This window comes from Nelumbo lutea, chromosome 6 (genome assembly GCF_056320005.1).
Source record: "Nelumbo lutea isolate HS-2025 chromosome 6, American lotus-T2T, whole genome shotgun sequence".
Taxonomy (NCBI): Eukaryota; Viridiplantae; Streptophyta; class Magnoliopsida; order Proteales; family Nelumbonaceae; genus Nelumbo; species Nelumbo lutea.
The window spans coordinates 62645677-62673451 of NC_142689.1; the positions used below are offsets into that span (position 1 = coordinate 62645677).

Consider the following 27775-nt stretch of genomic DNA (forward strand, 5'->3'; position numbering starts at 1 on the left):
GGGAAACACCCATTACCACAATTCCAAACTTCTCTTGCCACTGTGTTTGGTTGCAGTGCAAATTTATTTGCATCTGTACAAATGCATGGGAGTGCAAATATAAAAATGCAAATTTTTGTTTAATTTTATTTTGAATTTTACTTTATTCTGTTTCATGTCTTAATTTACTTCATTTATATTGCAATCAAACAAAATAAACTATAATTTGAAACAAAATAGGTCAACATTTACATTGCCATGGTTTTGCACTAGTACAAATTTATTTGCATTGCACTCAAATACAGCCTTATGAAATAATTTTTGGACCTAGATGATAAATTGATAACTAGTCGGTATACCAAGTACCAACTACCTGTTCTTTATGTGCAAGTTTTTTAAACCGAGCCACCAGGGTCAAGGTGGAGGATGAGAAACAGAATATGAATAGAAAGCAAAAAACAAAAAGACGTGGCGGTCCACGTTAGTCGTTGGGTCCAAGAAAATTAAGGAATACATTGCGTTTGAGTCATGCTGAGTCTTGTTGATACGTGGTTGACAAGCCAAACAATACCTTTTATTGGGCTTCCCTTTGTCACAACCGTCGGATTCGACGTTCTAAATCTTGGCAATAGGATCAGAAGATAGAATATCCCAACCTGACGGTTACTTTCGAGTAATATTGCTTTGTTGTCGCAACATTCAATCACCATAAGGGTTTTCTTAAATTTCTTCATTTTTGGGAATTCTTGATTTCTTTTCGGTGTTGAGAAAGCTCGGAAAATTAAACCGCCATTTTTCTGTGATGCGATCGAATTGGATACAACTTGGAAGTGGCGCAGCAGACCGTAAAGCAGGAAAGAGTGCTAAATTTGGGAACTAGAATTCGTGTTTTAAATTTTAATGGAGGACGAAGCACAGTCGGCAGAGAAGCAAAAAGAGGCAGAACCAACACCAGCCAGGGGACGATGGGGAGCTTGGGGAATTTCTCCTCTCTCCGTTTTTTCAGATCTTCAGAGAGCCGCTGCTGTTGCGGCCGAAGAGATTTCTCGTAATGTATTCCCCCTCCCCCTTCCTTTTTCAATACTGAAACTAGGGTTAAGAGAATGTAACCAGAGTGAATTATTGCATTTTGAAAAATGCTTGAATTTTAGATCCGCTCCTTTGCCAAACCGATCGTACCAGGGTTTAGTTGTATTGATGCTTTATCTCTGTGCTTGTATGCCGCTTTTTCTGTTTTCTCCTCTTCTTTCCGGTAATTCTTTGACGACATTCTCTGCTGACATGGGAGGGAAAAAAATGAGAAAACTCAACTCAACATTACCTTTCACGTATGATTGATTTGTAGAATGCAGTAAATGAAGAAGTCGTATTGCTTGAAATGATCAAGGTGAATGTCTGTACCCTGTAGGATTGTGCTACATTACTGCGCGAAGGCAGGACTTGCGTATTAGTGATTGCTAATAGGGAGGCAAATTTATTCTTTTAAATAATAAAATCGGCAAGTAGTACACCAAAATGTTATAATTTCTAGGAATGTTTTCTCGATAATTAATTCTTCAAATGCTCAGAGAGGGAGAAGAATATAATTGGGGGCAATTTGCATGATTGAATTAAACGAAGGGAAGGTTTTTTCCTAGGATTCACAGCATCTCAATGTTTATATAATTGTATGTTATGCTGATAGGCTTGCGAACAACTATGGTTGAGGAAGTGTAATGTCAAGGCATCGCCTAGGCGACTAGGCGCCCTTGTCTGGGCGCCTCGCCCAAATGATTTGATTTTTAGCAACTAGGCGCCAACCTAGGCGATTAAGTGCCCGCCTTGGCGACAAAAATGACAAGGCGGATGCCTTTTATAATATTATTTATATTGCTGTATCTTATTAATGTATGTATTAATACATTTTATTATATGCTATATATATCAATTATATTTTGTTTTAATGTTTTACCATTGAAATTTAAAAGATCAAAGGGTTTTAAGAAGAGAAAAAGAAAGAAAGAAAAGAAAAGAAAGGGGAAAGAAACAATAGAATAATAAAGTTATTTTTTTTCTATTCTCTCTCTAATTTAATAAAACAGAAACTCCATCCTTGTTTTTTTTTCTATTTTACTTTCCATCTTGAATATTTATCATATAAAGTTAATAACCTTCTTTAGCTGCTAATTAATATGAATATGCTTTATTAAATACTTATTATAGTAGTATTATTTTTGAAAATAATGGAATTAATATATGTAAAATATTTTTATCTTTTAGATGTGATGATTTGCCACTTTTTTGGAGGAAATTTAATGTTCTTAACAAGGAGAATTGCTATTTTTCAATTAACATACATGCTGAATGGTATATAAAACTAGGAAACCAGCCAAAAGTCAGTTTTTCATATTATAAAATTTTTATCGCCTAGGCGACTAGGCGCCCCAGTGTCTCCCAGAATCGCCTAGACGCCTTGAAAACTATGAACCCGATCTTCATCCATCAGAAAAGATATTTATGTAACACAATTGTCCAGAAACTACATCTTCTGAGGTAACCCAGACCAAAAATTGCTGTCCCGACCTCAAAGCACTAAAACTGAATAGTATTCTTGAACTGTTTGTCTCTGTCAACATTTAGTTGCAGATTTTGCACTTGGTAGCTAAAATAGCAGGTATTGAACCATCCATTTGGTTCCTGATTCTGATGCATATTGTGGAGATCTTGCCTGGAAATACCTAGATTATCCTTCTGATACAACTAATACAATTATTATTCAAGATTCTCTGATTTCTTTTTGTTTTTTTGACATCTATATCATGGTCTATCTTATTTTTCTTAATACACAGATAATCCTCCTGATACAACTAATACAGTTATCATTCAAGATTCTCTGATTCTTTATTTTGGCATCTGATACGGTCCGATATGTATCAAAATTTTGAATATTGGTTCCAGATGCAATGGTGCTTCTTACAGTTTTTCCTGGTCTTATAATGTTTGTTTCGTTTGGTCAAGTTCCTCTTATAGTGTTACCTGAGTCCTTTTCAATACTCAAGCATGAAAATGCATTCAGATTTTTCATTATGATATATTTCAGTAATAGACCTCTGGTTTGTGAATTCAGGCAGTTGCAGTTGCTAAGAATGCAACAAAGGGCATTACAGATATGCAAAATATTAGTCCTGACTCTGAATCTCCTAAGGTGGAAGAAGAATTAGAGGACTCAGCAATTGAAGGGGAACATGCAGATGAGAATGACAAACTGCGGAAGGCTGCTCTTGATAAGTTGGAAAAAGCCAGTGAGGATTCTTTCCTGGGGCAGGTAAATAATACCTCTAATTCAGAAGTAGGTTTGTAAGTTTGTTGCTAATTTATCTTCTATTATGGATGATGATCTACATTTTATTTCATTATGCATTGATGCTTGTGTTACTCTGTTAATTTATGAGCCAACCTTTTACTGGTTATACTTCTTTTCCATATACTTCCTGGGAATATTAGTACTTTTAAGGCTTGGTTTGTATTGTTTATGAATTATTATTCTCTTAGGGAGTATTAAATTTAGTATTGTAGGTATTTTACCGCAGACTTTCTCTAAAATGTGTAGATGTAAGCTCATAACCTACATTGAACCAAATCAGCTATCCAATGCGTCTTTTTTCTCTCCAGATGTTATTTGGCTTGTCTTTTTTTTATTAAGTATGATTTTGCCTTTAATTTTTTTTTTCCTTAAAGATATTCTGGTTTTAAGATTTTTCTTCCTGCAGGGTCTTAAGGTTCTTGACAACTCAGTGGAAAGCTTTGCTTCAGGAGCATGGCGAGCATTAGGCAATGCTTTGAGAGAGGGTTCCAATTTGGTCCAGAAGTATGCATGCACCAATAACCTGATAACTAAGATTTCTAATATTATCACTCAATTTTTATACTCATGTGACAGGAATTTTCTGTTCATATCCTTTAATGGAGATGGAGTTCCATCTAATTGTTTGGGTGGTGCTTTAAAGTTTTAATCAGTTCCAAGTCATTTGGTTACATATCACATAATATGCTTATCTTTTTGTTGCCAATTGTATCCTCATGTTGTATATCATCATATAAGGACCTCGAAAAAGTGATATTTTTTGTTGCCAATTCTATGCACCAATTGCAGATGGTGCATAGAGGATCATCTACAATACTTGTTAGAAAAATTGATCTGTTACAATCTGAAGGGGCTAGAAGAGCTAGAGGGAGACTGAAAAGGACTTGGGTGGAAGTAATAAGAAATGATTTAGGTGCCCATAATTTTAACAATGGATATGGCACTGAACTGAATGGAATGGTGAAATAGGATTCATGTAGCCGACCCCATATAGTTGGAAGCAAGGTTTAAAATGTTGGTGTCCATGGAAATGTCGGTCGGCCAAATATAGGAAACATGTCGGAAAGGTTGGAAATATTGTAAAAATCATAGACGTGGTGGAAACATTAATATGCAAAAATATAGAATGGTGTTTTATAAAATGATAAAAGAAACCCTTCTAAATTATTATCTTATTCCAAATCATTAAACAAATCTAGGAAACTAAGATTATAGACAAAATAATATGTTGTGAAGTTGTCCTATAAACCTTTTTTTAATCAGCAGAAAAGAATTTTATTAAAATGATAAATGTAGTTAATACGTTCAATTAACTAGTAGGCCAAAAAGAGTTGCTGCCTCGAAACCCTTTATTTGACAGGGGCATCTGCCATCCCATTTGCTGTCTTTCTCACCCACTTGAAATCAATGTTAAGGTCCTTTGCAATACTTTCCACTTCCCTAAATCCATGTTTGAGAGTCCAGGGGATGTGTCTATTGCAACTTGCCCATGGGATAATTAACTTGGAGTTCCCTTCCACCTCCACCTGTCTATAGTCCAACCGTTTTGCTAATCTTAAATCCTGCAACAATGCCATCAGTTCAGCTTTTAAAGAGTTTTTCATTCCAATATGCCCTGAATATAGTGCTAATATCCTGCTTTGGGAGTCCCTGAATACACCTCCTATTCCTGCCATGCCTGGGTTTCCAAAAGAGTTTCCATCAAAATTCAGTTTTACCCTGTTGCCTTCTAGGGGTTTCCATATCATCTTTATCCTGTCTTTTACTCTAGAGAATTGTGCCGCCTTATTCCAGGCTCTTATTATTTCATTTACAGGGAAGTTCTGAAAGCTTTCCAAGGTTTTCACCCAGTGTAGACTTTATCTTTATGCTGTCTATTACCTCCTCCAAAGATCTACTCTTCCTCTTGATGATTCTTCCATTACACTCTTCCCAACAACCCAGACTATAGCTGCCTTTATTACTTTCCATAATATCCTCCCTTTTTTCTTTGGTTGTCTCAAGAATTTAGAACTAAAGATACCAACCGCATCTTGAGGAGGATCCCACCTGCAAACAAAAAGAGAAAAGAAATATTCCCAGATACAATGCATGTAAGAGTAGGTGATTAATAGATGGGATAGGGTTTCACAACTAGCCCTACATGAGAAGAACATACGAGGAGAAAGGCAAGAGTTAGGGCTTCTTTTCTGCAAGAAATCACAAGTGTTAATCTTTCCAAGGAAAATTTCCCAATAGATTGCTTAAATTGTAGGTGGAATAGGCTTACTCCAAATCTCTTTCACCTAGAAGTCAAGGTTTAAGGAAATAAGCAAGGTAAGTGATGATGCGCGTTTTGGTAGCTCCCAGCTAGCTGGTGACTCAGATGCCTAGCTGAATGGTTCCCACCTGGATGATGGCTTGGACGCCTAGCTGAATGGTGACGAGCTAGGAGGTGGCTCTAACGCCTAGCTGGATGGTGACGAGTTGGAGAGGTGGCTTCTGATGCCTAGCTATGGTGACGAGCTAGAGAGGTGACTCTGATGCCTAGCTGGATGGTGATGAGTTTGAGAGGTGGCTCCTGATGCCTAGCTGAATGGCAACGAGTTGGAGAGGTGGCTCCTGATGCCTAGCTGACTGGTGATGAGCTGGAGAGGTGGCTCTGATGCCTGGTTGACTGGTGACGAGCTAGAGAGGTGACTCTGATGCGACCTACAAGGAAACAGTGTTAGAGTGCCCAGGTTGCTTTACCCGGGGTGGGCACTCTGATGCTTAAGTCAGCGAATGCAAAGATTCTGTGAGAGAGCTGAAGTAAGAGAGCTAGAGAGCTACGAGAACTAAATTGCGCATGTACCTTCTAATGTTGGAGGTAAGGCCTTTTAATAGGCATTGTTTGGTGTGGGCATCACGCAACGCGTTTGGGATCACTGGGAAGACGTGCCTAATTGCTCCAAAGTCCTCGGAGGTAGTCGTGCACGTAGGCTAATCTTTGCGCCTTACTCGGTTTCCTCCAAAACATTTGGTGTGAGAGCTACTTCTGAGAGACTTGGGAGTGATGGGATGCATGCCCTCGAGGGAGGCCACTCTTGGACCTCAATCAGGTTGGCAAGCCCTCGAGGGAGGTCGCTCCTCATGTCGAGGCCGCTTCGGTCGGTACTGACGAGGTACCACAGGTCGCCCATGGACGAGGTGCTGCTAGTCGCCCCGAGTTGTGGACGAGGTTGCCAGCTAGGTTTCCACCAGGTTGGTGGAGGTAGGTCGCCAGGTCGGCGATAGAGGCAAGTCGCCAGGTCGGCGGTGGAGGCAGGTTGCCAGGTCTTTAACAGAGGCAGGTCGCCAGGTTGGTGGCGGAGGCAGGTTGCTAGGTCACCAGGTCGGCGGCGGGGGTAGGTTGCCAAGTCGGCGACAGAGGCAGGTCGCCAGCTGGGACTCCATCATTTTGGCTAAGGCAAGTTGTCTCCTAGGTGGTTCTGGGGTGTCACCTAGTTGTTCCAAAATGCCATGTGTCATGATGTCAGTGGAGGGCCAAATCTGCTCTCATCAGTAAGGTTTTTGAAAAAGGAGCAGGTGGAAAGACCATCAGGTGAGGGTAGCAAAATCCTAGTATCCTCAAAATTTTGATCCGAGACCATTGTCTCCTAAAGACCAAGTAATTGGATAAGAGAGGCATTATAGGCTTTCCCTTAGCCTAAGTCCCAATTTACCCTTGGGGGAAAGTGTTCCCAATCTTGAGAAAAATTCACCTTTAAGGTTTGAGAGGGCATAAAGCTCGAGGAACTGTGTTCTATACAAACCTTAAGATCCAAAGTTACATAATAGAATGTGTTCAAGCAAAATTGAACCTATAGAAAATGCAAAATGAAGAAAAATTGATATAAAATAATTTACAACACAAATAAAAACTAACATTTTATGTTTGAAATGAATCCTGAGCTGGTTCAAAGCGGTAATCATGTACGCTAGGTAGGCAATAACATTGCTACTCCATATATCTAACAATATTGTTACCAACTTATGTTATAATACTATCTGTTATACTCTACATAGTGTTGGTAGTGCTTACTAGGGAATATGTTGATTCCAAGGTTCAAAATATCGATACGCCCGATTGATACTTTTTTTTTTCTAAAACCAGTTCAGGGGGGCCGGTTTAGGTCTCCACCCCTTGAACTGGTCAGACCCCCGATACACCCACTATAGGGGTGTATCAGAGGGGTCTTGGAATGATACGTATCGGCCGATACGTGTCAATACTTTGATAGATGATGCATTTTAAAAGTATTTTATAGAGAGAAATGATGTGGGAGAAATTTTTTGACATTAGGGGACTTGGTGTCTTGGGGGAGATTTTAATGTGATTAGATTTTTTTTTTTGATAATTGAAATGATTTTAATAATCAGCAATAGACAATAGTACAAAATCCCCAAGGAAAGGCACGAGTTGCAACCTCTCCGGGCTAGTTAAGTATAGATTTCTAAATTAATAACAATTTACAAAGAAGCACAAAAAAGATCTTCCCTAGAAACCCCCTGTTTGGCTAAAGCATCGGCCAAAGAATTAGCAGACCTACTAACCCATTTTACCTCAGCTCTCATATTGCTGGTTAACCACTTTACTTTTTTGATGAGATCTTTGTATCCCCAAATGGTGGTATCCAAGTTTAGGAGCCACCTTGTTACCACCTGAGAGTCCCCTTCAACTTGGAGATGCTCCACCCCAAGCTGGTTGGCGATCTGAATTCCTTGTACTGCAGCAAGGATTTCTGCCCTTGTGGAATCCCCCATTCCCACCGGTCCTGAGAATAGGGAAATTATGTTGCTGCCCTTATTTCTCAGGATACCCCCTATACCTGAAGGCCCGGGGTTGCCTTGGCTGCTTCCATCAAAGTTCAGCTTGATGACACCTTCCAAAGGCGGAACCCATTCTAACAGAATTCTATCATTCTTTGTTGAAGTGTTAGCTATTACTAGCGAATTCCTCCACAAGTCGTCAAAGATATCCACAGTTTTCAGCCAATGGATTGCTCCTGTTAGGATATAATCCTTCATTTCATCTAACCCTCTTTCCTTCTCTAAGAAAATTCTTGCATTCCTTTCCTCCCAAAGAGTCCACAGAGTGGCTGCCCTAACACATTTCCACTTGACCTTACCTCTTCTAGTGTGCCAAACAAAGACAGATGGGTTGAATAACATGCTTAAATCAGAAGGCATAGACCACCTACCTCCAAATAAACAAAGGCTCCACCTCCATATAGCTGTAGCAAAGGAACAAGATATCAGCAAATGGAAACAGTCCTCATTCTCGGCCTTACACAAGGAACACCAATTTGGGGAAAGACAAAGAGAGGGTCTCCTTTTCTGTAAGTTTTCCAAAGTATTGATTTTCCCATAGAAGACTTCTCAGTAGAATACAACAGTTTTTGGGGGAATAGGTTGTGCCCAAACTTCTTTGATAGGGAATCCTTGGGAAATGGGGTTAGGTTCATCAATGACGAACAATACAAACCAACGGATCACTGCTAGTATGAGGAAATTTAATGAATTCTATGAACTATGTGAGCTAAAAAAGAGATACCTTTGCAACAGTGTATGTTTACTTGATCCAGCTTATAGAGTTCCCCTTGTTCGAAATTAGATTAATGGCTAGGGCAGTACCAAGAGTCACCTTTGATCATTGCCCAATTAGGATGGAACAAGGATCAATTCAGAAGACTTGAGGAAAAGAAATTAAATGCGACCTCTAGTATTGAATAATTGGATGCTAAGGAGACTTTAGGCATTTTAACTGGGGAAAGGGGTTTTAGATGGACTTTAAAGAAGGAACTAGAAGAAATATTATTAAGAGAAGAGATATGTTAGGCACTTAAATTAAGACATAAATGGATCAAGGAGGGGGATGGTAATACAATATTTTTCCATGCAATTGCTAATGGGAGGAGAAGAAAGCATTTTGTGGCTAAATTGGAAGTGGACAAGGAAACGTTGGAGGATCAAGAAAGGATTACTAAATGTTTTGTGGATCACTTCAAGGTAGTATTCATAAGGCAGGGAGGTCGAAGGATTAGGGTGGAAAGATTGGAGTGGTTGAGGTTGGATGGAGAATTGACCAGTGCTTTAGACATGGGCTTTGAGTTGGATGAAGTTAGAAGGGTTGTGTTCTCTTTGGATAGGTCGAAAGCTCTGGGCTTGGATGGGCTCACAATGGCCGTTTATCAAGATTGTTGGGAGATTATTAAATCTGTTCTCTAGGTAGTTTTTGAGGAGTTTTCTAGTGAGCACTTTATCAGCATAGGAGCTAATGCCACCTTATCTCTAATACCAAAGAAATTGGAAGCTTATCACCCAAAAGACTTTAGACCCATTAGTTTGGTGACCAATACTTATAAAATTCTGGCTGAAGTGGTGTCATTGATATTGAACGGGGTCCTCTCATCTTTGATTAGTCAGTTCCAAGGGGCTTTCATTCAAGGTACATAGATCACTGATCAAATTTTGATGGCTAATGAATGTGTAGAGGGAATGAAAAGGAAAAAGAAAGGCTTTGTGTGTAAGTTGGATTTGGAAAATGCCTATGACTTGGTAGATTGATCCTTCCTGCTCGAGGCATATGTGAATGGATTGGGGGTTGTTTACAAACTTGCCATTATTCGATCATTGTTAATGGGGTGGTTAAAGATTTTTCCTAGCGATAGAGGTTTAAGGCAGTGAGATCCCCTTTCACCCTTTCTTTTTACATTGGTGGTAGATGTGTTTAGTAGGCTACTAACAAAAGCAGTGAAGTTGTTTGAAGGTATTTCTAAGCTAAGGATCAATTTCGAGGAGAGTTGTGTGGATGGAATAAATTTAAGTGAGGAAGAACTAAGTGCAGTAGCAGAATCCCTTGGTTACCTTCCTCTAAGTGTTCGATGAAATACCTTGGTATGCCTTTAGGAGACAACCCTCGAGAAAGTAGGTTTTGGGCACCCATAGTCGAAAGATTTGCTAAGAGGCTAGCAACTTGAAGAGGAATTACATTTCTCTAGGAGGAAGGATAACCTTGATAATAGCAAATTTGCCAGTCTACTACCTCTCAATCTTAGGATACTGTAGAGGGAGGTGTTGAAATTAGAGAAGGCTATGAGGGATTTTTTTGTGGGAATTGGGGGAAGGTGGAGAGATCATCTTATAAATTGGAAAATTGTGTGTAAGACTTAGACCTGTTCATGGGCCGGGCCGGGCTTTTACTCTTCATGAATAAAAATTTGTTAGGCCCGAGCCCGAGCCCGAGCCCGAGCCCGGCCTGACCAACGGGCCTACAACTTGGGCTCGAGCCCGACCCTAATAAAAAGCCCGAAGCCCAATGGTGGTTGTGTTTGCCAATGACTGTGTTCGCGGTGACTGTGAGCTGCAATTTTAATAGTGAAAAGTGTGTCAGTTCGCGTCTGAGAGAGAGAGAGAGAGGCTGAGGCTGAGGTTGAGGCTGGATATTGTTGAGCTTACTGGCACATATTTTTGTTTAATTTTTGAATAATTTGAAAATTTTAAGAATAATTAAGGGCAAAAAAGTCTTTTACCCAATTTAATGGCCCAATGTAATGAAAAGGGAAATCATTCAAGGGTACTTTAAGTAGGTTTTTAAACTTTAGGTATACTTAATTTAATTGTTAGATACTTCAGGGGTCTGTTTAAATAAGTGTATGTCTACCAGAAGCCTTTTGCACCACTGCCACACTTTAGTTTGTAATTTATCTAGTGAATGATCCGGTACTAAGTACGGAGAATCAGTAATGTTAAATTTTCTTATGGAATCAAGCGGCACGACACGTGTTGTCATGCCGTGTCGTGCTGGCCCATGGGCCTCGAAGAGAGAGAGGGAGAGAGAGAGAGAGAGAGAGAGAGAGAGAGAGAGAGAGAGAGAGAGAGAGAGAGGTGTCTATTATCTTCACCTTGGAAACACAATTAGACTAATAGAGTTGCTTTGTCCATAATAGTGAATAAATTGTGGCCCCTTCAACTAGATATCAAGAATGCCTTCTTACATGGTAAGTTGAAGGAGGCATATATGGTTACTCTTATTGGGTTTAGTCTTCCAAGATGGGAAGTAAAACTTGAAAGCTAAATAATGCAATATATGTAGAATTAATAACTTTTGGGGTATAATGAGTGTAAGAACTAAGAGTGGTGAACCATCAAGCCGAATGAAAAGAATGGTTGTTGGGCATGGATACTCATTGAGAAAGAGCAGAATTGTGGAATTCTTTAATCTCTTATTCTAGTTTAGCCTGCATTTTCACGCTTGATGGTGGTGAGGACTCCGGGGGAAGGGATTACTTATGGAGGAGGTTATTATGGAATCATTAGAAGGTACTTTTGATCGTCTCAGGTTGCTGGAAAGGAGTTTGGTGGGTCAATTTGTCAATTTCGATCCTGATGTGGAGGCTATGGGGGGTCGGGTGTTTCTGGATGGCATCCAAAGGGTTCTTTCCAAATTAGAAAGTTGATGCTAGTTTTTTTCCTTTTTACCTTAGGCAATGTGGAGGAAGCAAGAGATATTTTGAATCATAAAATGGGACAGATGTGCTTCCAAGATCTCAGGATCATCAGTTGGAACCCATTAGTCTGTGTGATTAGAGATATAGGCCCCTCAAGCTTGGTGTGGTTGAACATTTGCGGAATTCCTTTGCATGCTTGGTGCTTTGAAACATTTAAAGCCATGGGAGATACATGTGGAAGGTTTGAGTTTGTGGATTCAAGAATAAGTTCGAAATCTTGTTGCTACTCGTATCTTAGTTGAGCTCTTAGAAATTCATTTGGTGGCTACGTCATTATATCTGCACTTTTCTGGAGAGTATTTTGATCTCAGGATCGTTGTTGAGGGATCCTATCCACTTAGGTGGGTTAGTAATCTGGCTTGGTGTAGGGAGGATGGAAGCAGGTGCTCCTTATGCGGGTTAATAATCTAGCTTCAGAGGAAAAGACCAAAGTGGTGCTTGTCCCCAAACTGGTGCTCCTTATGTAAGCTGAATGGTGAGACTGTTTTTCACCTCTTTATCTCCTGTCCTGTTGCTAACTTAATTTGGGAGTGGTTTTCCTCTCTGTTTGGTTGCAGCTGGAATCCTCTTGCTAATCTGGAAGATCTTTTTAGCTCCAACATATTCAGGTGCTCTAAAAGGATAGGCAAAGTGATGAGAAAATGCACTAGAACAGCAGTGGCTTGGACAATCTGAGAGGAAAGAAACCTGAGGATATTTGATGATAAGGAAAGAGGTAGAGATGCTGTGATTAAAGTGATAGCTATAAGGGTGGCACATTGGGTGAAAACTTTGAAAATCATTGAAGATTTAAAGACAGAAGATTTCTTCCGATCATGGGAAACAATTGCAAATATTGCTTCTAGAAGACCTATTGTAACTGAATTTTGGTCCCCTCTGGATGTTGGGTGGGAGAAACTAAACTTTGATGGTAGCTGTTTGGGAAACCCTGGCCCATCGGGTATTGGTGGGGTAATAAGGGAGGAGAATGGAAATATCATTGACATGTTCTCAGGCCCTATCCGGCATGGTTATGTGGTAAATTCAGAATTGAAGGCAGCAGTGTTTGTTGTTGAGAAAGCTAAAGAGATAGGGATTAACAGGTTGATTATTGAAGGGGATTCAAAAGTTGTTGAACTGGCCGAAAAAAGAGGAAGGAGCAATCTGGAGATTAAGAAATGAGTTCAGGCGCTTTAAGCAGGCTTCTAAAGATATGGAAATTCACATAAGATGGATTAGGAGGTCAGCTAATAGCATAGCTGATGGTGTAGCTAAGCAAGGAGTCCAAAGGCAATCTATGTTCTGGGCTATATAGTGGGATACCCTTTGGGTCCTTTGGGGCTTGTCTGTAACTAATGAATTTCTTTGCTGGGTTAAGCTTGGGTTTGTATTGTAATTAGTGGGGCTTATGTGGACTTTTTGTCTACCCATAACTTGTTGTACACATTCTGTTAATTTAATGAATCTTTTCTGTGTTGCTGATAAAAAAGGGATAGAAGCAGGCATTCTCTGCTATCTGCAATGGTTGAAGGGAAGGCAAACAATCAGGTTGGGGAGGGAGGGAGGGAAGGAGGTTGAAGATGAGGGTGATTTCAGTATTAAAACTAAAATTAATGAAACAAAGCTGTTTTGGTGGATGTGGGATTGCGGGGTTGGTGGAAAATAGTGATTGTAGGTCCCCAAAAAGTTGTGATGAAGGTGGGGTGCACCCAAGGTTCAAAATATCGATACGCCTGATACGCCGGTAGGGGTGTATCAGGTGTTTCGATACCTTTTTTTTTACATTTTTTTATTTTTTTCCAAAATCGGTTCCGGGGGCCGGTTTAGGACTCCACCCCCTGAACCGGTCAGACCCCCGATACACCCACTGTAGGGGCGTATCAGAGGGGTCCTGGAATGATACATATTGGCCGATACGTGCCGATACGAGTCGATACTTTGAACCTTGGGTGAACCCAGAGCCAGATAAGGAGGAGAGGCTTTGCACTTCCTCTTTAGTGGATAGGGGGGATGGTGGGGGGAGAGTTAATGAAGGACACGTGGAAGATCATGGGGAGAAGGGTTTGGGTTTTGTTAGGGGAGAGGAAGAGTCTTTCGTTTGGAAAAATGCGGAGAAACCTTGGGCTGGAAGCTTGTTTTAAATTCGAGTAGGACCATTTCTCAAAGCCCAAGTTTTTTTATAGTAGGAAATGTAATCTCTTGGATTGTTTGAGGGTGAATAAAAGCATCTCTTTTATTCGTAAGCATCCAAAAGTGAAAATCTGTGGAACCTTGAGCTCTTTTCTTATGGGAAAGGATGAAAAGGGGAAGGAAGAAGGATGGGAATGGGTGACCTCCAGGTAAAACAGAAGTAAGAAGGTTAAAGCGAAGAGTGTTGAATGTGATGCTGATTGAAGAGATATCTTTGTCAATTGTGCCTCGGTTTTCTGTGATTGTAGCAAAGACTTTTCCGGTTTGATTTTTGAAGCGGTGAGTCAAGAGGTGGTTGATGCTGTAAGCTTGGATTGATTTCTCTACTGCTGAGGAAGGAAAAGACGTTTTGGGGGATAGGACGAAGGAAGCTGGAATAGGGGCAGACAATGTTGAACCTGAAAAGATTGAAGGTGATGGTGAAGGTGGGTTTGAAGACAATGGCGGGGTTGGTTGTGATTCTTCCCGGGTGGAGCGCTCAGTTGTTAATAGCAATACTTTTGAGGAAGTGGCGGTAGGAAAGTTAGGCATGGATTTAGGAAGGAGGGCGGCGGAGGTTGATACGGACACATTTGTTGAAGTGGCTCCTAAGAAATCTTGTGGATTTTGGAATACACACATTACTCACATTACCAAGGTATTTTCTCAACTGAATCTTGGTTTGGTTGGGGTAGGACCTACAAAAAATTACAAAAGGTTTATATAAGGAGAGGAGGGGGGGGGGAATAGTGCCAACAATCAAAGAGGCTGGAATGTGTTCTTATCTATTTTAAATGGTAGTGTAATACTACCAACTAGGCTATTGATTGTTCTGCATTACATAAACTCTGTGTGTCTTGACTTTCTATTTGTGCACAATTTTCGTTATGATTGTATATCAAAACCACTTTGAGTTGTTTACCTTTGTCCACGTACATGGCGTCAGATGTTCGTGGTATGAAACACAGGAACTCATATGCTTTTGAATTTGTTCATTTGACTCGGGCTGAGCTTTCACATCTTAAACAATTTGTATTGCACAACTTTATTGGCAAATTATATGAAACTGAAAAGTACATATACAAAGCAATAGGATTTAGCGATTCAATATGGTCTGTGTTCTCACCAATCTTACAATGAAAAGCAAAACAGCCTCATCTGGAAGGTTGGTGCTGAATAAATCTCTTTTCTTTCAACACCCTTCCTAGTCAACTGCCATCAAATCAACAGGTGAATTGGCTGATCTATGTCTTCAATGGGATGAGATGTGCAAACTTTCAGCAAGTGATCTACTCCTTTATGCAGGGATTCAGCATCCTTGGACCCTCATCACTATTGCACTTACACATCCATCGTATAACCACCTATCAATCTCCCTCCATCTCCACCAACAGGTATCCTAGTGAATGCATCAATATTGATCCCCTAGGATGTTATCATATTTCCAATCTGATAGAGTTCCCCTTTTCCAATGAGATCAGAATAAACTAGCAAATAACTCCACTTTGGTCTCTGAAAGTGCTTCAATACTTGACCTATCTGGATTACCTAAGTCTACCATATCTCATACACAGTCCTATCATCTGAAAGAATATGCAAAGATAAGCTCTGAGAATACTCTGGACCAATATTGGATTTTCTTGATACTGAAACTTCACTTGCATGATTTCCCAGTCAATTTCTATTCAAAGACCATGTCCATTGCTTTAAGTTAGAGACAACCACTATTGTGTATTTATATTTGGCATATTAAAGTTCTTTTGTTTTTCTAAATAATGAATTAATATGTTTTGGTAATTATTGATGCTTTCCAGGCTTGAACATTCTACTGCAAACCTAGCTGAATCTATTCAGCAGACTGGTCTACCTGCAACAGCTGGTTCTGTTGCCCCATCTCTGCTGGAGGTGTGTATCCCACTCTATTAAGTTTAATCCCCCTTTTAATGTTCCATAACTACTAACTTTCCACTTTTATGTAACAGACTGGAAGGTCTTTTACAGCAAAAGGAATGGAGGTACTTGAGCGTGTGGGCAAAGAAACCATGGAACTACTGATTACAGAGACTGGTATTGAAATTGAGAAGAATCTTGAGGAACATGAGGAACAAAATGATGAGGAACAACTTTCTGAGGAAGTAACATTTGACCGATGCTTCTACATTTATGGAGGTCCTGAACAGTTGGAGGTAATTCTCTTATCTTTTTTCTAGTGTTATATTTTTACTTCCTATGTCTTATTTTATGATTTTACTAGTGTGACTAAACTTTGTTTGGCATCAGGAATTGGAGGCATTGTCTAACCACTATGCATTGTTATTTAACCGGAGAAAAGCAAAATTATCATCAGAAGAGAAGTCCATCTATGAAGAAAAACTCAAACAAGTTCAGCAAAATTTTAGTTTGAGCTCTGAACTTGATGGAGGTGTAGAATCAGACAGAGGAAAGAAAATCAAGGCCACAGGGGAGGGAAGTGTTGATGAGATGAAAAACTTACGTGATTCAAGTGTCAGCAAAGCTGCTGATATAGCTGCAGGGTAGTAATATTCGTATGCTCCTTAAAGTTTGGAACTCTACATTCTCAGAAATATTGCTGCAATTGGTGTTTAAAATGTCTGTAGTGCATCATGAAGTCTCTGTTTCTCTTTAAAGTTGGTGATTCTTGTTATTACATGGTCTGAATTATGGGCTTTGATCACTGTAAATGGATTGGATTTTCTTCCCATCTTTCGAAATGTTGCATGCAGTTTAAATAGAATGTATGGACAATTAATGGCTATATCATGACCAACTGGTTTGGTTAATCAAATAGATCTGATGTCTATAAAACCAGTCAGTTGGCATCCCCTACCCCCCACCCCAAGGAAAGTAACTGTAACAACAACTACAACAACAATTGCTCTCCAGGATTGTTTGTTTCTGACATGATTTTAAATGATACATTAAAGTTAAATATTTTAAAAAATGACAAGATAATTCCTTCTAGGTGTATTCCTCCTTGTCCATATTTATTTATTTATAAAAAACTAGGCTTGTTAGAATACTGCCCTTTGATGTGCTGATCCCTTGACCCTTAGAAACTTTACCAATAATAGAAGCGGTGAACCACTTGTAGGGAAGAAGTAAGCAAGTTCGAGAGATTTTGAAGACCTTGAGATGGCAAGTCCTCAGTATGCAGCTACCGCCATGAACCAGGTTAGTACTGGGGTTAGGGGCAGAAAAGGGGGAGGGGGGTTGATTTTGAATTCGAAGGAAGGTACAGGAGTAAGGAGGGCTGAGGAGGATTTAGAGGGAGTGAGGGGAAAGGGGGTGGATAAAACTTTGGCATGGGTTAATTCCAAGCTGGTAGGTTTAAGAAAATTTCTGTGGGTTTCAATCGAAGGCCTGGAAGAAGAAACAATAAGGTATCTAGAAAATATGGAGAAAAGATGGTTAGCAGAGAAGGAGAAATCAAAAGGAAAGAAAGGGAATTAGGGTGGAAAGAAAAGTAGAGAAATGCTTCGGCTTGCCTGGAGCTTAAATGATAAAACAGGGAAGGGGGAGGGGTCGTCTAGGGGTGGAGGGGGGAAAAAGCTAAAAGGGTCGGGGGCTGGCGGTATTCCGTTTTGTTTTTAGATGGATCTGAAAATTATGTTGTGGAATGTTAGGGGGCTGGGGTCTGGTAGGAGAAGGCTGGTGATCTTTAACTTGATCAGAAGTTGGGAGTCAGATATAGTGTTCCTTCAGGAAACAAAACTGGAGGGTGGTTGATACAAATTTAGTCAGAAGTGTTTGGGGTCAAGGTCAAGTGAGGTGGGTGTCTAAACCAGCTAGAGGGACTGAGGGGGTCTGTTAATCCTTTGGAATCTGTTAAAATGCAAACTGGTGTCGTCTCAGGTTGGGGATTTCTCACTCTCGGTGGTGTTGGAGTTTGAGGGGGGCTTTTAGGGTCAGTTTACTAATGTCTATGGTCCAACTGTGAACTCAAAAAAAGAGAGATTGTGGGAGGACTTGTTGACAACCGGGGGGATCTTTACCATGGGCGGTTGGAGGGGACTTTAATGTGGTGAGATTTTTGGAGGATAAGAAGGGAGGAAACCGTAGGTCGAGGGACATGAGATTTACAGATTTTGTCAATCAATTTGAACTCATTGAACTCCCGCTTGTAGGAGCCTAATTTACTTGGACAAACAATCAGGAGAATCCAGTTTTAGAAAAGTTGTACATATTTTTGATTTCTTCTGGATGGGAGGAGGCCTGTCAACATCTAAAACAGGTTGCCCTTCCTAGGCCAGTTTCTGACCATTCTCCTATACAGCTCGCATGTGTGAGTTCAAAAGACAAGGAAAGCTCCTTTTAAGCTTGAAAATGCTTGGTTTGAAGAAGAGGGGTTGATCCAGTTGCTTATGTCCAAGTGGTCAGAAATTCAAATTGAAGGAACAAGCTCTTTCATTTTTGCAAAAAAACTCAGCCTCAGATTTTCTGAAATCATGGAAACAGGATTCCAAAAATGAGATGGAACTTGAAAAGAGGTTGTGTTTAGAGACTATCAAAGAAGTTAAACTGAAGGGGATACAGCTCGCAAGAGGGGGGGGTCCTTTGTCAAAAGGGGATAGAAAAAGAGGGCAGAAGCTAAACTGAAGTTAGGTAAACTAGCCTATAAAGATGAACTGAGATGGAGGCAAAGAGCTAAGGTAAAGTGGCTAAGAGAGGGAGATAGAAACTCTAGCTACTTCCACAAAATGGAAAATGCAAGACAAAGAATCAATTAGTTGGAGAGATTGGAATTAGATGGGGAGGTGGGAGAAACTTGGACAGACATGAAAAGAATTGCCACAAGATATTTTTCAGACCTGTTTGAAGAAAACTGGAAAAGAAGACCTCTTCCAAGCAATCTGACTTTTAGAAGACTCTCAGAGGCTCAACAAAGGGAACTAAAGCCCCCTTTTCAGAGGAGGAAGTGTGGCAAGTATTAAAAACTATGGAAGTGGACAAATCTCCAGGGCCGGATGGCTTAACGTGCTTATTCTACAAGAAGTGTTGACAAATCTTCAGGATTTTCATTACAATGCTGCACTGGAGAGAAGTCTGAATGCAACCTTTATCTCTCTAACTCCCAAGGTAGAGGGAGCAACAAAGATTAAGGACTTTTGACCAATTAGTCTATTGAACAGATGCTACAAGATCTTGAGACTCAAGAAAGTTATTGACTCAGTAACTTAAGAAAGTTATTGCTTTTGTGCCTGGTAGACAAATGCTAGACAGTGTTCTGGTTACCAATGAACTGATAGACTCAAGGAAGAGGGAGGGTAGGCCTGGGTTACTTTGTAAGCTAGACTTTGAGAAAGTCTATGACCATGTGAACTGGTAAGGGTTGGACTTTGTTTTGAAAAGTATGAACTTTGGTCAGAAATGGAAAAATTAGATGAAGGTCTGCATCACTTTCCCAAAATTTTCAGTTTTAGTGAATGGTCAATCAGCAGGTTTCTTCAAAAATTCCAGAGGCCTTAGACAAGGGGACCCCCTTACACCACTTTTAGTGAATGGAAATCTTGACTATGTTTCTGAACAAAGTGGGGGAATTGGGCTTGTGGAAAGGTTTTGAAGCTTATCCGCGGGAGGGGGGGTTTGTGGAAGTTCAGCTGCTCCAGTTTACAGATGACACTCTTTGCTTCAAACCAGCTTAAAACCCCTAATAAAACTCCAAGTTGATCTTGATCTGGGTTTGTGGAAGTTCAGCTGCTCCAGTTTACAGATGACACTCTTTGCTTCATTGATGCGGATCTAGATCAACTTGGAGTTTTATTAGGGGTTTTAAACTGGTTTGAAGTTGTAGCAGGGCTAAGAGTAAATTGGTCTAAGAATAGACTAATTCCAGTGGGCAGGATTGAGGATCTTGGTTCTCTAGCTGAGGTCCTGGCCTGCCAGATTCGCTTCTTCCCTACCATATATCTTGGCTTGCCTCTGGGAGCCAAGTGTACTTCCTCTTTGGTTTGGGATCCAGTGGTGGAAAAGCTGGAAAGAAAACTAGCTTCTTCGAAATCCAAATATTTAACTTTGGGAGGCAAGATCACTCTCCTCAAAAGCTCTCTCAAACCTGCCCTCCTACTTTCTTTCTCTCTTTCCTATTCCATCAAAGATAGCCAATAGGCTGGAAAAGATCCAGAGAAATTTTTTATGGAAAGGTTGGGATGAGGAGAAAAGAATACACCTGGTCAGTTGGGACCAAATTTGTTCTCCCAAAGGAAAAGGGGGTCTGGGGATTAGAAAACTGAAGATATTTAATGAAGCACTCCTTGGTAAATGGATCTGGAGGTTCGGAACAGAGAGGGAGAGTTGGTGGAGGAGGCTGATAGCAGCTAAATGTGGTACAGACAGAGGTGATTGGACAATCAGAACTAGTAGTAACTCCCTAGAGTGCTCTCTGTGGAAGAAGATCATGGAGTTGTACCCTCTGCTGAATAGGGGTCTGCTTCAGAAGGTGGGAAATGGTCAGCACATAAATTTCTGGAAGGATATTTGGTGGGCAGAAAGGCCTTTGGCATAGCTGTTTCCTCACTATTTGGCTTGGCTGATAACCAAGATGCACTGGTGGCTGAATGTTATGGAGTTTCAAACAATTCCATAATCTGGAGTCCCTCATTTAGAAGAAACTTTTAGGATTGGGAAATTAATCAAGGGAGCTATTTGAGCTGCTATCAAATCAGAACATAAACCTATTGGAAGATTCATCAAAAAAACATAAACCTATTTCAAAGATGACAGATGGAGTTGGATTTGGAGTGCAGACGTTCTCTTTTCTGTGAGGACCTTTGCCAAAGTTTTGGAAGGTGATGACAGACCTGGTTTTCCAGTTGTTAGTATTTGGGCTGCTGCTCTGGATAGGTGCCTCACCAAGAAAAGCTTGCTGAGGAGAGGAATGCAGCTTCAGGACCTGAGCTATGTGTTATGTGATCAACAGGAAGAGGATAACAATCACTTGTTCCTCCACTGTTTTGTTTCAATGTCTTTATGGAATTACTATCTTTCCGTGGTAGGAGTGCCCTGGGTCATGCCAAAGTCTGCTGAATCTGATGTTGTGCTGGGACTGTTTAAGGCTTTCCAAATTGGCCAAAAGTGTTTGGAGATCAATTCCTGCAGCAGTGATAGTACCATATGGGAAGAGAGAAACAACAGAGTATTCCAGAACAAGGCCAAAAGAACAGACAACCTCATCTCCAAACTAGGGAGTTTGGAGCCCAGCTGAATTCGAGAATTCTCTTTGAGCTGTAATGTATTCGGGTTCTTGGGCCAACCTTCTTTCCGGAGGCCTGTTTGTATCTTTCTCTATATTCTTAATAAAATTACCTTACCTTTTTCAAAAAGAAAAAACCACTTGTTGGGAACCTAGGAATCAGCATTTCAGCAGAATGATGATACAAGGAACTTTTCTTGCTGTGATTAACATGTGGCATCATTTTTATTCATATTTATTCTTTTTTATATTTTAACTGTAAGACATAGTCGTAGTCAGGGTGGAATGGCAGAACAGTTTCATGTTAGTGGACCATAATAGTTGGGATGAGGCTTGGGTGACAAATGTGGTGATGTTTTGGCTATGCTGTTTAAGCTGATTGAATCCTTTGCTAATTGCTTTTTCCCCCTTATTGAAGTTCCTGAACCACCTCTATCTAATACCTACTCAATAAAATGAAATTGCATGCTGTGTCATGTTTGCTACTTTATTTTAACATTTAATTGTCTCACTAGTTAAACTTCACCATCATGTGCTGTCTCTACTCCATTTCTTCTATCACTGCGATGTTTTGATTCTTATTTTCTGTGCCCTGTCTCTCATTATCATTTCCTGTGTTTGCAGTAGAGACTTCTGGCTTGAGTCTATACCTGTTCATGGGCCGGTCTGGGGCTTTGTCTCTGGATTAATTAGAATATATTCAGGCATGAGCCCAAGCCTGGCCCGACCATCAGGCCTAGGTCTTGACCCCAAGCCCCGTCTTCATATGAAGCCCGAAGCCCAGGCCCAGCCCGAGCCTGACCAGAAATTTGAAAAAAAAGGTTTCCTTTTTTTATTCAATAAAAAGGCTGTTTCATTTATATTAAAAGATCTCAAAACCCAAAAATAATGAAAATCCTCACTTGAAAAAAGAGAAGAGGAACAAAGAAAAAACATATTATATACATTTTTTGTTATATAAAATATATTTTGTTATCATATAATATATTATCAACTCGGGCTCAGGTCGGGTTTTTTGGAGAAAGCCTGAGCCCGGCCCAAAAGAAGGTCGGGCCTGGTGTTTTGGGTCCAAGCCCGAGTCGGCAGGCCTAAAATGCATGTCCAGGCCCGACTTAGAATGGGCCAGGCTGGGCTGGTCTGTCGGGCTACCTGGTCCATGAACAGTTCTACTTGAATCTCTGTTGGTTTGTTTGGTATAGACTGTCAAGTAGAAAATATAAGCTGTAAATTTAAAAACTTTTCAAAATTCAAAGAATCAGCTTCCACTTAGCATTTCTGATATCTTGTTACTTGATGGAAATACCTTTGTCTTTGACCTGGTTCTTATTTCCAATTTCCTATTTCATGCTTCAGCTTCAATTTATCTATTGGGGGCGTTTGGGAACTACATATAATGAAATTAGGGGTGCAACTCGGGCGGGCTCAGGTTGGGCACTTTTATCAAAATTTGAATGGGCCTGGCCCAAATGAAGTCCAAGCCTAGAGCAATGTAAAATGTTAAACTCAGGTCAACCCAAGTTGCACTACGGAGTGAAATGATTTCAATGTATTTTCATATGTATTTGGTGGTATAAAATCAGTAAATCACCATCTATAATGGACTTACAGTTTTTAAGAATGGGTAATGTTATCAATTAAGGTTTTCAAGAGGTGAAGTCATCTCCATTTTTTCTCCAACATCTATAGTTAATTTCATTCTAGATGAGGACATTATGGATTCAAATGCTATTGGATAAATGAAATAAAATGGTGTCATTTCATATGTCATTTCAAACACCTAACCTGTTAGTAGATGTGTTTTACTGAGGTCTTTTTTGTATATTACCTCATCGGTTCCTGCATCAGTTCCTCTACCTCAGTACCATGATTACTTGAATACGAGATTAAGAGTTGTAGATGCTTTTTATATCATCAGAACTTCATATTTGTGACTTTACAGGTTTACAACAACCCTAACGGGGCTTTCTGAAAATGAGATAATTCAACGGACAACTGGAAGACTTGAAAGCATTCACTCAGAGGGTGTACATGTATGAATTGTTAAACTATTTTGCTATTAGATTGGTTTTTGCCTTGTTTGGTACTTGACTTTACAATTGTCATACAGAGACTCTCCGAACTATGTTGCTTTGCAGTCTCTCAACTTCTTGTACTGGGAAAATCTGTCATCTCCAATTCAAACAAAACACAAAGTGAAGATCCGGATCAGGAAACCATGAATATTGACTGGCCTGAGGATTCTGTTGAAAAATCAAGGATAATCAGATTCAAAGCACAATCAATGATAGGAGATGTGGAAGCAGTTTCTGATAGTTTCATTACAGGTTTATTATAGCATCCTGCCTCTTAATCATGATATAAATTTTGCTTGACAGACTGGTCTTCCTTCATTTTGATATGAAAATTATTGGCTTAGCTTTTCTAACTATAATATCTGACATTAGTTTATAACTACTAATGGATAATACCAATCAAACTGGTGATGTCTGTCAAAAGTGTTTGACGTTGAAATAATGCATCCAGTTTATGTCGAGGACTTCATATTTCTTCTTGACCACTTAAGTTTGAGGTTCTATTGCAAAAGTTTTAATTTACCATATTGTATCTTGAACCACATTAACAATCGGGAGGACTAAGCCACGTGACAACCACAGGTAGTGTTGTCTTGAGTTTTCAGGTTTCCACATGGACATGACATGTGGATGGAGGGTATAGGAATAAATAGTATTTAATTACATTAATAATTCGGAAATATGTGAAAACAATAATATAAAAGTGTGAACTGTTGGTTGGATGTGTCATTTGTCATGATATCTATCTCTGAGAATGCTGAAGTTTTCAATGTGTCCTGTTTTAATTGATCACAATTTAGCATATGTTACATAAAGTTCTTTGATTTACCATCACCGAAAAGAGAAACCCCACTCTTATAAAGGAATGTTTGACGTGAAGATTTTCACCATAAAAAGGATTAGTTGATTACATGTTTGGCTTATTGTAAACATGTCATTATTGTATATCGAGTATTCTAAATATTTCTGTTCATCATTCAGGTATCTCGGATGTGGTTGAAGCCTATCTAGCTGCCATAAAAGGTGCTGCAGATGTCCACGGGGGTCTTAAGCAAACTTCCATCCAGGAAAAGGCAAATGCCATCACTGATCATCTCCGTTCTGACCGCGTCACAGCCATAGACAAGATCCAGGATGGTCTCCAGTACTTGGCATTTATAGTTGTTTCCACCTCAATGCCCACAGCATGACTGTAATTCTTTTTTCCATTAACTATTTAGATTTGTAAATAATCTCTCACAATTGGGTTGAGATCAGTGTTTCATTGCCTTTAAATTGAATTTTCCAGCCCATTTTACCAATCAAATATACAAGGTTTCATTGTTCTACGTAGTATGGTGGAGTCTTTAATGTGTCTACTTGTCAGCAGCCAACCATTTGGTGGCGTCTTTTCTTTGCTCAAATGTGAGTAAACGCACAAGAGGCTGATTACCACCATATCAAGTATTTCCCTTACTGGTAGTGGTGTCAATGGACCGGGTTTGGGTTGGACCCGTCTGAATCAAAATCAATTTGAATGGGTTAGATGGTCCAACACGACATCGAATTGGATAAGCCCTGTCTAAAATATTTATTGGATTGGATTGGGCCTGGTCCATATGTAATGGATTCATATTGGACAGTATTGGAATGTCTGGTCCATTGACTGACCTATTTGCTGGTAAAATTGGAGTTCTGGATTGAGCTTATACGATTAAACTAAAGCCCGTTTGGGATGGCTCCAGTCAGTTCAGTGTTGAGCCGCTGACGAGCTGCTTCAAGGAATCTACGAAAACTAGTTTTAATGGAAAGTCTATTTTTCAGCTCATGCAAGTGTTTTTGGGCTTTCCGGGTTTCGGGTTTCGGGCCTACCTCGCAACGTTAGAAGCTGCTGTGTGAAAACTGAAAACCCTCCCAAACTGGCACTTTGTTGCAATAATGTGTAGTAGGTATCCATGTTGTGAACCTTCCAATGGTGGTGTGAATTTGAGCCAAGATATTTCATTCTCATAGCCGGGTTCTCTGCATTTGAGCCACCAACTTGTCCATCCAGAATCCAGATTGTCTCGTCCAGAAGTCAACCATTTTGTCCACTTTTGGGTGTTTTGTGGCTCAAAGCCTCAAAGTCGCTACAATTGAACGATTATCATTTATCAAACTTGTAGGACATTATATGTTATTCGTATGTCAAAATTCTTGAGCTCTAAATCCAAAGGCACACAGTATATCTGTATATGTAATATGCTATCTCCAACTCGCCTTGTCGCAACTATTTCTCCACCGTACCTTGTTTGTAAAGTGCAATGGAAGATGCCAGTCTGGTTGGTGTCTTACATCTCCTAGTCCCAGGAAGAAGACTAGAAGGTGTCCTCTTTCCCTTCTTTTGTAGTTGAAAATAGGAAGAGGGGCTCAGAGAATAGAGCTAAAAAGGACTAAAGTTCAGCTAAAAACGTTCTAGGATCATGATGAGCCCTGGTTCTTCTTACTTAACCATGTAATCCGAATTCTGGAAAGGGTGGATGTATATTGACAAATCCTGATTACAAGATGATGCAATGGGATTCGATCTCGAATAAACCTTGCAAGTTGCAACTGAACTGAAATCGCTATTAATGCTTGGAGAGACAATTCAACTGAAAAATCAAAAATTGCAGGTGTCACGGGAGATGGTAGGGACGATTAGCTGTTAAAATATTGCTAATGTCAGACATTGCAATGAAGAGATTCATGGATTTTGGTCTCTCCTCCATGTGTTACTGAGTTTTAGGGCCTTGAATTTGGTCATTATGTCTACGGGGTGGCCGTGCAGCAATCCATCGATGGTTAGTTAATCGTAGTCATGCCGGTGGACGGATTGAACTTTTCAACCGTTTGGAGTTTTGGTGTGGTTGGGGTGCCTAAGTTGAGAAGAAAGCGCTTTTGGCTTCAGGGTTCATCATTTCATTCATTCATTCATTCCCATCTAACGAATTTGTTCATGATTCTTTTTTGTGCTTCAAATTTTAAAAATCTCCCCATTAGGGCATTTGGTATCGTTAACGCTGAAAAGTAGTAAAAAAAAACAAGACTATTTTCACTAATTTTTGTCGTAAACTTTAAGCTTTAAGAAACCTTATCAAGGCAGAAGCAGAGAATTGCAGCAACCATGCAAAGTGATGACAGAGTGGGTCATATCAGCTGTTTGTTGAGGAGGGGTATTTGTTGTCTTATGATGTTGTCGTATCAAGAGGAAACCCAGACAAAATTCTATCCGTAATTCCTCATGGATGGTACATCAAACCCTGGGTGCAACTGTGATTCCTGTTGGGCTACAAGGACGTATCATTCTTTTCTTGTTTCCACCAGCTACCAGCAGCCAGCAGGTTTGGGATTTCAGATTTGGCGGTGTTGGACTGACGGGAGAGGATCTTTTTGAAATAGGAACAACTCATCCTAATTCATTTGGCTTTGGCTGTGGGAAAAGGGAAGTGGGAAGAACTTGATCAATTCAACCCTTTTTTTTTTTTTTATTTCTTACGCAACAAAGCCCAACTTCACCTTCTTTTTTTTGCCTCTGCAAATCTACTTGACGAGACCCATATCATATTGCACCCATTTTGGCTTTTGATTGTGGGACCTTTCTAAAGGTGGTCTGGTCTCATCCCATTCCTCTATTATCCTAGGTCAAGACTCAAGTGTTATTTTTTACGCGGTCGTCTATTATATTAAATAAATAAAAAAGAGGATAGTAGAAGAGAAAGAAAAACAGCATTTTTACCTGATCTATAGCCCTAGTTCAAGCTTTTGCCTGCTCATATTTGTTTTGTTATGGTTTGTTTAGGTGGGCGACCCAGTGAACCATTTTTTGAGAATGTCAAGCCAATTTCAACCAGAACCAGCAATTTACGCCAAAATATCCAATCAATCTTTTGGATTCGTTTTTTCTTTTTTTTGTTTATTTATTTGAGAAAAAACTTAATTTTAAAGAAAAAATTTCGATCAATATCCTGTACTTTAATTGGAGCAACAATTTAATTTCTAAATTTTAAAATGCTATAGTCCAATATCTGAATAACAAGTGTTATAAGCATTTGAAGTTTAAATTAATAAGAAAGAAGGGAGAAACCATAACCTGTGTATCACATTGCTATTACATAAAATTGTAAATCCTAACCCTCGAATATATTTTTATAGAAAAAGTGGAGCCTTCGGATATACGAATTGCACATTAGTTTTAGTAAAAGCGAACATATGAATAGGAGTTGGAGTGATATTTGAACATCCGGTGGTGGCAGAAATGAAATTGCAGGGAGGAGAGAGAGAGAGTGGAGCAAGAAGGGTCGGTATTGGTTGGGGCGTTGGGGGTGGAGAGAGAGAGAGAAAGCGACGTGAGAGACGTTGGGATAGCAGGTAGAGCCGCGCGTGCCAGGCGAATCCCAGTAAAAATATACAAGAGGACCGGTGACTGACCGACACGCGTCGCTGCTCCCTTAATCAGCCCCAAGAGCTGCGGCCCTTGCCCGGCGGGTCAGGACTAGTCAGGGTCAGTTGGACA

The 27775-nt window shown here is 40.0% G+C and overlaps 1 protein-coding gene across 1 annotated transcript; it reads left to right on the plus strand.

The window, feature by feature from the left end:
• The first annotated feature begins 407 nt into the window (after positions 1-407).
• LOC148849213 (BAT2 domain protein) lies at positions 408-24590 on the plus strand. The gene is made up of 9 exons (XM_088949558.1): positions 408-1032; positions 3086-3283; positions 3729-3826; positions 15795-15885; positions 15963-16166; positions 16261-16514; positions 23130-23220; positions 23298-23514; positions 24244-24590. Exons 1-9 carry the CDS (start codon positions 880-882, stop codon positions 24450-24452), a joined length of 1515 nt encoding a protein of 504 aa, XP_088805684.1. The 5' UTR covers positions 408-879; the 3' UTR covers positions 24453-24590.
• Positions 24591-27775: the final 3185 nt, after the last annotated feature.

What these genes read in the sequence shown, in the direction of transcription:
- LOC148849213 (XM_088949558.1), top strand. Translation starts at nt 880, where the DNA reads ATGGAGGACGAAGCACAGTCGGCAGAGAAGCAAAAAGAGGCAGAACCA. An exon ending in TTGCCCCATCTCTGCTGGAG is followed by an intron (nt 15,886 to 15,962) that starts GTGTGTATCCCA and finishes TTTATGTAACAG; the next exon opens with ACTGGAAGGTCTTTTACAGC. An exon ending in GAGGTCCTGAACAGTTGGAG is followed by an intron (nt 16,167 to 16,260) that starts GTAATTCTCTTA and finishes GTTTGGCATCAG; the next exon opens with GAATTGGAGGCATTGTCTAA.